This window comes from Olea europaea, chromosome 21 (genome assembly GCF_002742605.1).
Source record: "Olea europaea var. sylvestris chromosome 21, O_europaea_v1, whole genome shotgun sequence".
Lineage (NCBI taxonomy): Eukaryota > Viridiplantae > Streptophyta > Magnoliopsida > Lamiales > Oleaceae > Olea > Olea europaea.
In genome coordinates, this window is record NC_036257.1 from 15,360,108 (window position 1) to 15,370,995 (window position 10,888).

The 10,888-nt window shown below is 32.8% G+C and overlaps 1 protein-coding gene across 1 annotated transcript; it reads left to right on the forward strand.

The window, feature by feature from the left end:
* Positions 1 to 382: 382 nt before the first annotated feature.
* On the forward strand, positions 383 to 8,871 carry LOC111370179 (polyphenol oxidase I, chloroplastic-like). The gene is made up of 7 exons (XM_022991873.1): positions 383 to 452; positions 1,087 to 1,202; positions 1,570 to 1,663; positions 1,764 to 1,827; positions 3,484 to 3,568; positions 6,501 to 6,566; positions 7,168 to 8,871. The coding sequence occupies exons 1-7, from the start codon at positions 383 to 385 to the stop codon at positions 8,611 to 8,613; spliced, it is 1,941 nt and encodes a 646-aa protein (XP_022847641.1). The 3' UTR covers positions 8,614 to 8,871.
* Positions 8,872 to 10,888: the final 2,017 nt, after the last annotated feature.

Sequence of the window (10,888 nt, forward strand, 5' to 3'; positions counted from 1 at the left end):
TTAATCAGTTATGTCATTATAAAAAAAGAAGAATATTATCGAAACGAAAAAGCTATTGACAACACTTTTGTACATAATGTACTACATCATATAGAGAGAAATCAAAATAAATGCATTGAAATATATCGATCGAAATAATAATTGTCTAAATAAAAAGGACGTAATTTTTAATTGAATTGAATTTTCTAGAGAAACTTGAAGTTTCTAAAATGCAGTCTGTAAATCTAAAGATGTATACTCATGAGAAAAGGAAGTGATAAAAATGAAATCGTAATATGTAATATATGACTCCTAACATAATTAATTTTATAAAGATCGTGGAGGACGAAATCATAAGTCTACATCATGTTATCTTGACAATAAATAAAATTTGAAATACGTTATGGTCAACTTATCTGGTATGACTATTAATGTCATTTTGAAGGATTTAATATGCTTGAAGCATGACTCAAGTAATATTATTATGAGGAGGAATAAATACGCGTTGTTCTCTTATTTTTTTGACAATGAATTTGTCTCATTGGATTTTCTTGACAATTTTTAATTAGACAACTTTTATAGTACACTTAAAAGAACAATGTACTATTATTCCTTCACTATGATTTTTTCGATGAAACTTTTCCTAATAAGCTTTTAACAAGGCATATTTTTTGTATAATGAATGTCCATAACATAAAAAATATTTACTCTCAAAATAATACTCGTATGAAACTCTCAGAGAGATCAACAAAAACTATTTTTCAAATTTTCATGTTAGTAGTCGTCAAATGTTGATAAAATATCTCATATGAAGAAGGTACAAGGGTAAATAACAATTTTTAATCCCTTCCATTTTTCTAATTTGTACCCCATGGAAACATACCAAAAGTTTATGAATTTCTCATGTTGATGTACAATGTTCCTCTCTCTCTCTCTCTCTCTCTCCCTCCCCCCCGCCCCCCTCTTTATGTATGAATAAAGAATAGCCACCAAAACAAATGTGAACTTAGCATAGCTATTTTGGATCTTTTTCTTTCAGAATGTGAGTTTCCTTTGAAAGTTCAAACATAATTAGAAGTGCACCAAGCACAAGTAATTGTAATGCAGGTTTCACATATAGGAGGCTTTCAGGCATAGTTATTAGACCCGACCCGGTGATCGACCCGGAAAAATCACCGGGTCACTGGGTCAACGGTTCAACCGGTGAATCGGTGATTGAACCAGTGGGTCATTGTTAAATCATAATTTTAACTAAAATATATTTTGAAACAAATTAAAAAAACATTTTGCTAAATCTATACATATATTTTAGCTCACGTTAGTGAACATAGCTCCATTAGTTTCCCAAGTGGTCAAAGGCCTAAAATGTCATTGTGGAAGCCAGGGTTCGAATCTTGCTTGCTGCAAATTCAAATACTTATTTTCCCATGTAAATGAATTATATATATTTGCCACAGTTTCTAGATTGAAGATAAGCAAATTCCCTAGTGGTCAGCTGCTTGAATTAACGGGGAGGATGCCCAGGTTCGAATCCAGCCTCGTGGCACATTCATTTAAAAATTTTGCATTGTACTTACTGTGACCGTCCAGTTCGATGTTGAACCGGATCCGGTTTTTCCCAAAACCCGCCCGGTTCCGACGGGTTTAGAGTGGTCCAACCGGTTCATGCCCGGTTCCCTTGCATGTAAGTCCAATTGATCAGCTCGGACCGGACCACATTCCGGTCCGGCGGTTTTCGGTCCTAACCGGCCGGCCCGGTCCGATTTTAATAACTATGCTTTCAGGTTTCACGCCAGTTCAAGGAAGCGAATCAAGTGATGAATTCATTAGCAAAAATGGGGGCACAAGGTTTAATGCATCATTTTACATCTACTAATGACTTGCCTGTGCATGCTCTTGGCCTTGTTCAGTTGGACCGTATAGGAATGTCATATTTTACGTAAGTGAGTTGATTAGTCTAGTTTCTTAGTTTGCTATCTGTAAGGCTATATTGTCACCACGATATTCCTCTGTCATAAGTGAGGTATGTTTTTATTAAATTATTTATTTATTTTTTTTTTTTTTTAAAAAGCACAAATAATTGCAGCTTTAAAGAGGTGTTTGAGAGCCATCTTTATGTAAAAATGTATTTTAAAATAGTAAATTGATAAGAAATGTGTGGTTGAAAAATAAAGAAAAGTTTTTGATTTACGTGTAATATTATTTTAATAAAAAATGTGTGGTTGAAAAAAGAGAGAAAAAATGCATTTTGAAGAAAATAGGTACCAAACCGGGCCTAAATGTCTTTTTGACCTTTTACTTAGTTCATTATTATATTTTAGTGGATTTGTTCAAATTAAGACATTTTAGTGCATTTGTTCAAATTTTTTGCATGTAGTTTCAAAAACAGTATTAGTACTTCAAAAGTATTACGTATATCACCCATTCGATACATAAGACGTGCATTACACGTGTTGTCTACAAGTTTTAAAAAGTTGGGGTTGAGGATATCCACTTGCTAAGTCCACAGATTGAAGTTCAAGAGTTTGTCCTTTCGATATTTTATTAACATGATAACCACAAACAAAAATCTGAATTTTATTATTAATAAATTTGATATTTTCTGCATAAATCTTTAAACATTCTATTTAATTTTGAAATTATTGCAATATTTCTTGATTTATATTATTCACAATCACAATATTACATGTAGTTGTTTTTAGTTTACTGTTACTCTTCGATCCGTGCATAGAACTGTTACATGATAATATTTTCAGGTCCACATAGATTATGCGTAAACTTTCTATATCATATTTTCATTAATTTATAATGAACTAGTGCTGTGAATCTCGTTTTTGTAAAGGTGACTTGGACAATAGACGTCGGGTCCACTCGCATCTATGCAAGCAAATTCAAGCACGTTTTGATTGGAGACTTGGTTGAAAGAGTTTACTGTATATGAATGTGAGAGATGCTTTATGATGCTAGGCAAAAATGTTCAGATATGGATAGTATATTTAAAAACGATTGCATAATAATAATAATAATAATAATAATAATCATCATCATCATCATCATCATCAATCAATCATTAACAAGTCAAGTATAAAATAAGCAAGAGAGAAGGCAAAGAATGGCTTTTTGTGTAAAGAGTTGCATTAAGAATAAATATTACAAGAGTTCCTTATTTATAGGGTTTCAATCGTGGTGGCTACAGTTGGATTGGAACCACGTGGTTTCATCTCCCAGGCTAAAGTCCACTCAATCTGCTACACATTTTATATATTGACAACAGAACAACTTCCCTATATCCTAAGTTGATAGTTCTGACATTTATTATTACAAATGTTACATCAATCATTCCTAAAAATTGCCAACAAATCCTTTAAAAGACAACAAGAGGCTTCAACCAAAGGGAGTTTCGGATGAAGGGATAACTTCGGTTAATTGAGAGGAAGCTTCGACTAAGGGAGTTTCAGGTCCTTTTTAACTTATTGTTTGACTAAATGTTGACTTTACTCTCAGAGTGGTCCATGCCATGGTCTTCAACTGGATTCACGGAATGGCAAGGCATAACAATAGTCTTTTAAGTTTCTGCATGATCATTCACGTAATGCATGGCCTTATAGATAGAAGAAATTGGTTAGAGGAGGGGTAACTTTGACGCCACAAGTGCTATATCTATATTCTTTTACAGTAATGCAATCACATAAAAATCTTAGCATCCCCATTTCTGAAAATTCATATTATAGATATTTAATTTTCTTTAGCAACTTAACATTCAATACCATAAAACATAGCACATCTTCAACTATTATGTACATAGAATTTTTGTAGCATTATCTATTTGAACTAACTCCATATCCCAATATATCTTCCTAATGCATAGAGATTCGATCAAGCAGAAATTTTTAATAGATGGACAAGTTATTCCACCCAGAAGCACGTGGAAACTCCTTTTATTTTTCATTTTTCTTTCTTGTTATCGTCTACACATGTTATATCATGAGGATCGCTGTTTTATCTTTATTAATTTAGATTATAAAAGGTTATCTTCTAATAAATTTTTGTTAAATTTTATTAATATTTTATAGAACAATATATTTTTTCTAAAAAGAATCTTGTACTGCTTTTATTGGAAACCGCGTTCACGAGGTGTAAGAATAATTTTTAAAATAAATTGATCTCCACGACCATACCTTATTTAAAAACTTCTGGGGACCTTCCTCTTATTTATAATATTACATTGTTGATAGCTTTTAAATTTGTAAAAGGGATGTCTTTTTTTTATATATTTAATAATTTGTTTTTTAGTTATTTGTTGCCTGTAAAGAAAGTGGTAAAAATGAAATTTATGAGTAAAATAAATACTATAATATTATCGATATTATATCGTATAATCTTAATACTAATACACAAATCACGCGGAATATGTGACATGTAATTTAGGGCATGCTTGGGAGTGTTTAAAACTAAAATTTCAATAATTATAAATTGTTAGTTTTACAAAAATGCGTCGATAATAAGTAAATAGTAATTTTGAATTTTATGAAGTATGGATAAAGAATATGTTTGTCTAACTTAAATTATAATTTAAACTTTGACAAACAAGCACTTATACATTACAATTGATGGTAACATCAAGAAATAATAATGAAACTCGAAGAAAAATATGCAAACAATTTACTTCATAGAACGGAAATGTCAATAGTCTATGAAAATTTATGTATCCTATTATTGACATAGCTATTCAAGATAAATCTTTAAAATAAAACTAGCTCGTGAAGAGATACTAACAAGGTTAAAAGCCTCTCTAAGATGAATTTGAGTGATTGTGCTTTCATTTATGCTAAATAGATTAAATAATTTTAAAAAGAAGCGTTGATCATAGTCCTAGAATGAATGGTTAAAATAGTAGGGACAAGAAAAGCAATTTTTTGGAATAAGCATCAAGTTGATATTGGCAACACCCAGTCACAGTGTCTCCTTGTATAAATTCTGTAAAAAAATTCTGTAAGTGTAGTGCTTCTCATGCGGCTGCTACAAGGTTAAAATATGTTCAACTTGGGGGAAAATCATTTATCAAAGTAACTTTTTACCATATTATGATGAGGTTTAAAATAAATTATGCTTCTAATATGAATGCTATAAACAAGGTCACATGGGACCCTGTTTGACTTTTTATATATCCTATCCACCCTCTCATTTATTTTAGTACAACTTAACAAATTATTTCTACTCACCATAGCTTTTCAGAAAACAAGATTATTTGTACAATATAACTTTCTTATAAATTAAGTTATTTTTTTTCTATTTTTTCAAAAAACATATATTCCTTGACAAAAAGGATGTCCATATGAATAATAAATGCAATCATCTACATGATATCGTTTAAAAATATTTATCCCATGTGATCTAATGCTTAATATAAAAAGTATTTAAGTTTGATAAAATAATTGGAAGAAATTAAAGAGGTTTGCAATCGTGTCCAAAAAAGTGATACAATAGGGGAAAAACATTAAAAATATTTTAATTAATCAAGCATATTGGATAGAGATATTATCTAATTTTATATTCAATTACAAGATATTTTTCGAGAACAATCCACACAATATCCCCCACATTTTATTAATCATATCTTACAATATATTATATAATGTATTTAAAGTGACCTTATCTGATCTCAATGGTCTTAACTGATTTTAATTATATATTTCATGGGATACACAAATTTTCAACCATAAAGATTCATCAATATTATCCATTAAAATTTGATTTTGATTCTCACCAAACGTCTATATATCTACGTCTTTTTATATACCTAATTTAATTAAAATATTTGTGTGGTAAACCCAACGTCACACAAGTTGCATATATGCTTGTGAAGTTGATGTGGGTTAGGAAACCCTACTTTACACAAGCCTAGCCATCTAGAAATAATGATCGTGAGAGTATACAAAACGTCGTAAACAATGCAACCTTCATTCTCCTCAACATACCTTAAAGTCATCGGAGATCAAAACCAGAAACTACAATTATTGCAAGAAAACATCAAAAATCGCCATATAGTTCTTTTTCTAAACCTGACCTAAATCAAACCATAAATTCTTTATTCATTTACATCTCCAGTTATATATCAAGAATCATTGTGTTATGGTTTTCAAAAAAGACTAGCTCGGTTTTCATATATTAAGACATTTCTTTATTAAATTTTCGCTAGGAAAAAACTCGTAATGGCTTTAAAAAACATGATGCTTTGTATACATCTTAAATTTTAATAAATTAAAATTAAATAAAATTATGCTAATAGGCAGATATCACAAATTAAATGATTGTAAATTCTTCTTTAATTACTCTATGAGGGATTCCTCCTCTTCTAACATTTTTTATTTTTTTTGCTGGTATTGATTATGTAAAAGGAAATTTTTTAAAAAAAAGTCAAAAAGGATGTTTATTTTTTTCCGAAATATTGAAGTGAAGGGGGACCCATAGAAATGGGAAAACACTATGCTGTTTTCTCATTTATTGTTGCTTGAAAAAAGCTAGAAGACCGGGCGGTGCCATGTGGCGCCTCTTTTTTTGACCCGGCATTTAGCTCTGGTCAAAAAGTAGGGTTAATTGTTGCTTTCTTCAACATCTAAAAGACCTCCCATTATTCTGCCACCTCAATGCGTCAAAACCCTAAATTATTCAATTATAAAATGTAAAAAATTAAAGCACGTTGTGGTGGATTTTTCTTGAATTTCTCACTGTATTATAGAACTATGTTATACGGATTGCCATTGGCGGACCGGCAAGGGGTCCTCAGGGTCACGTGACCCCCAACATTTGAAATTTTCCCTCTTTATTTTTTTTTTTGAAAATAAAAACGTTCTTTTATTTAGAAATGCGTGAACTCTACTCCCAAACACCAAAAATCATTTCAAACTCACTGACCATCTGTGTAATGCCTAGACAATTAAGGGGATGAGAATTCAATCCAATTATCATGCATGTACGACCGATGACCTAGAAAAATGCAAATGCAAAAATGAAATAATTCTAAAAGTAATGTGAAAAGTAAGCTAATAAAAGGATACAGTGGGTTGCCTCCCACGCAGCGCTAGATTATAGTCAATAACTCGACTTTACCGTGTTGCTTCATTCTGGTGGTCTAAGATGAACGGTAGACTTTTCCTTTGAAAAATTGCCGCCCCAATAGTGCTTTAGACGCTGCCCATTGACCTTGAATGTCCCCTTGCTGTCGTGAGTGATCTCAACTCGACAACACAAAGAATCATCGATTACCGGCTCCCTCCTGTTCGTTACATGCGTACTAGACCATCGGCCCATAGAGTCACTCCTGAATATATTTTCAAGTATAATATGGCCATTGATCGCATGAAACGCCTTCCTGCAGACGATCCAAGAAATTTCATGCAACAAGCTAATATCCATTGTGCTTATTGCAATGGTGCTTATGATCAACCAGGTCAGGGTACGTTGGATCTTCAAGTGCACAACTCCTGGCTTTTCTTTCCTTTCCACAGGTGGTACCTGTATTTCTATGAAAGAATCTTGGGAAAATTGATTGGGGACCCTACTTTCGCTCTTCCATTCTGGAACTGGGATAACCCGAAGGGCATGACAATGCCACCCATGTTTGTGGATCCCAAATCAGCTTTGTATGATGAGAAGCGTAACCAATCCAATTTGCCCCCTGCTGTCATCGACCTAGGCATGACTGGAAACACAGACCCTCTGCAGGTGGTGACCAACAACCTTACAATAATGTACACTGAAATGATTCGTGGAAACAAGACTGCCGAGGACTTCATGGGCAACCCTTATAGAGAAGGAACGGAGCCTAATCCTGGCCCAGGTGCATCCGAGCGTGGTTCACACACTGCCGCGCATGTCTGGGTAGGAGACCCAAGACAACCCAGTTCAGAGAATTTGGGTAACTTCTACTCCGCTGGAAGAGACCCACTTTTCTATTGTCATCACGCAAATGTTGATCGAATGTGGACATTATGGCAATACTTTTTGCCAAGCAATAAAGTCCCAGACAAGAAAATCACAGACCCAGATTTCTTAAATGCTGCATTTTTGTTCTACGATGAAAATAAGCAGCTTGTACGCGTGACAGTGAAGGACTGCTTGGACAATCTGAGAATGGGATTTGATTATGAAAGAATTGATCTTCCATGGCTGGATTACAGGCCACCCCCACAGACTGCAAGAGCCAGGGTGATAAAGACTACTTCCGATGCACCATTGGCAAGCACCGTATTCCCTGTCACTTTGGACAAAATTATTCGAGTCCAGGTTCCTAAAGCCAAGAAGGGTAAAGCTGATGAACTGCTGGTGCTTGAAAACATTGAAGTTGACACTACAAAATTCCTTAAGGTTGATGTGTTTGTGAATGATGAAGATGATAACATCAATGAATTGGACAAGGCTTCTTATGCAGGAACCTATGCGCAAGTGCCGCATAAAACTAATAAAAAGGCGAACAAGACTTCTATCAGGTTGAAACTCACTGATCTTTACGACGACATGGATATTGAGGACGATGACACAGTTCTTGTGACATTGGTGCCAAGACATCACGGAGGTGGTATTACCATTGGTGGTATCAAGATCATTGAGGCTCCTGCTACAAAATCGAGTTGAGGTTTGAAGTGCAATCATCTGGCGCTGTTGTTCTTGTTTTCTCAATGAATCGTACAAATAAGATTTTCATTGCATCTTGCATGTAATGAAAATTCGCCATGTTCAGGTTGTTAATTTCCCGTCCTAGTGTGATTTTCTGTGTTAGTGTCTTCGAATTTAAGCGATGGTTGCACTTTGCACCATTCGATTGCCAGTTGTTGGTACTTGATTTGTTGACTCTAAATTCAGTGAAAATAAATTAGTTTAATTAAATCTCCATTTATTTACCAGTGACAATAGTTAAACATGTATTTTCAAAATTATATGAAAATTAAACCGACAAAGATTACAAGATTCATTAAAATTATACATAAAAGTAAGATCATTGTGTTCGTAATTGAATCAAATCTGCGATAGATTTTGATCGAAAAGTAGGTAAGCTTATTTATTGAATGCGATTAATTTATCTTGGCAAAGTGGGCCCTAATTATACTGGAAATAAATTGGGAAAATGGGAGAGATCACTCGTGTTATTCTTTCCAAACAGGATCAATTCAAGTGCAAAGTTTTTATATTTTATTTTATAGATATTATGCGATTAAAGGTATATTCAAACTTGACTTATGATCGGAAGTATAGTTTAGTGTCACAAAATTTTGTGCTTTCACATAAAAGAGCGAGGCAATCATTTTTAAAATTATCTGATTCGATTGAAAAAACTTTAGAGGTTGAATTAAAGACAAAATGATTCTATTTATAAATAATAACTAGTTGATTGTTTAATTTAATCTGGAATCTTATGGGGAAAAAGAAACCAGAATTAGGTTTAATTTCTTGAAATACTGTTGAGTTGACAGGTGCCAACTTGTGATATTAATTTAAATGTGGAAAATTTGATAATACGATATCAAGTACCATCAAAATTGGCACCTTTTATATGAATTGATTTATGGTTTCAAAATGAGGTAATATGAAGTCTAAACCACCAACATTTATCACTAAGAAATATTAATTTAAATCTAAGCTTTAAATTCTCATTTTCACGAAAAAGGCTACGGAACAAAGGCATGCTTTCCTAAAGAAACCATTATATACGTCAATCATCTCAATTTCTTTCAATCTATGTACTCTAACCCATTAATAAAATTAATATTGGATTCATAATGAACATTAAAGCAAAAACATTTCTTACGTCTATCAAATAATCAAGTCTAGATGCCACGTACATAAAGTGTTAAGAAAAGAAAATCGAAACCAAATCGACTCTTTGTGTTGCTTTGGATAGTGTCAGGCGATGACTCTGTCACTCAGATAACTTGTTGAATGATGGACTCATCTGAAATTTAAATTGTTCTTTCGAAATGATAAAAAGTAAAAATCATCCAACTAATAAAAACATCTAGCATATAAATAAACCAACATTTTCACGTGTCCATAAAAGTCAAGGTTATATAAAAAAAATTAACAATAATTTCATCCTAATCCAAAGCTTCTAAAAACATCGGATTCTTCCATGGCATGTAGATGATTTATTCTTTTTTGATTGAATGATTCTATACCTAGGACGAGGGCCCTGTTATTCTTTTTAGATTGAATAGTTCTATATCTAGCACGAGGGCCCTTTCATCACTTGTCAATTCCACTTGCTCATTATAGATTCTAGGGAAAATTGCAGCCATGTTTCCAAACTTCTATGCTTTTTCAGACTTTACCTCAACTTTCAATTTGTGTCAGCACAAGTCCCAGATTTTTGAGAAATTTGCAAATGCTGTCCAAAATTACAGAAAAAGTTAGTTCCACCGTCATTTGATCTCAAAAATGAAAAAAAGGAAAATTTTGACCAATTTAAACAAAGGAATTTTCATCCAATTCTATTTCCCCTTATTCTCTATACTAATCACTGTTAATTTCTCTCCTTTTGCAGGTCTTATATATTCTTTTCTCTAGAATTTGGGTGATGTTATTTTGTGCTATTGACCATGTCTTAATTTTTATGGTTCATCTTGGTTTTTTATTCAACTAAAGCAACCAGAAGTATATTGTTTCTTTGTTGGAATGGAAGAGAGTAACTCAAAAATACTAGCAAGTAATTGAACAAATAAAATTGGAGAGATCCATACCATTTCCAAAATAACATCACCCAAATTCTAATATGCTTATTGTTTAGGATAAAATCACAAGAAGAAAAGCATAAATATAGTTTGGAAAAATGTAAAATTATAATTAGGGATGGCAATGGAATGGGTTGGGTTTCACGCCCTCCATCCCTTCAGGCATTTTCCTGCCTTGTACCCGT

What these genes read in the sequence shown, in the direction of transcription:
- LOC111370179 (XM_022991873.1), top strand. Translation starts at nt 383, where the DNA reads ATGGTCAACTTATCTGGTATGACTATTAATGTCATTTTGAAGGATTTA. An exon ending in ATGCTTGAAGCATGACTCAA is followed by an intron (nt 453 to 1,086) that starts GTAATATTATTA and finishes ATTGTAATGCAG; the next exon opens with GTTTCACATATAGGAGGCTT. An exon ending in CATTTAGCTCTGGTCAAAAA is followed by an intron (nt 6,567 to 7,167) that starts GTAGGGTTAATT and finishes ATAGTGCTTTAG; the next exon opens with ACGCTGCCCATTGACCTTGA.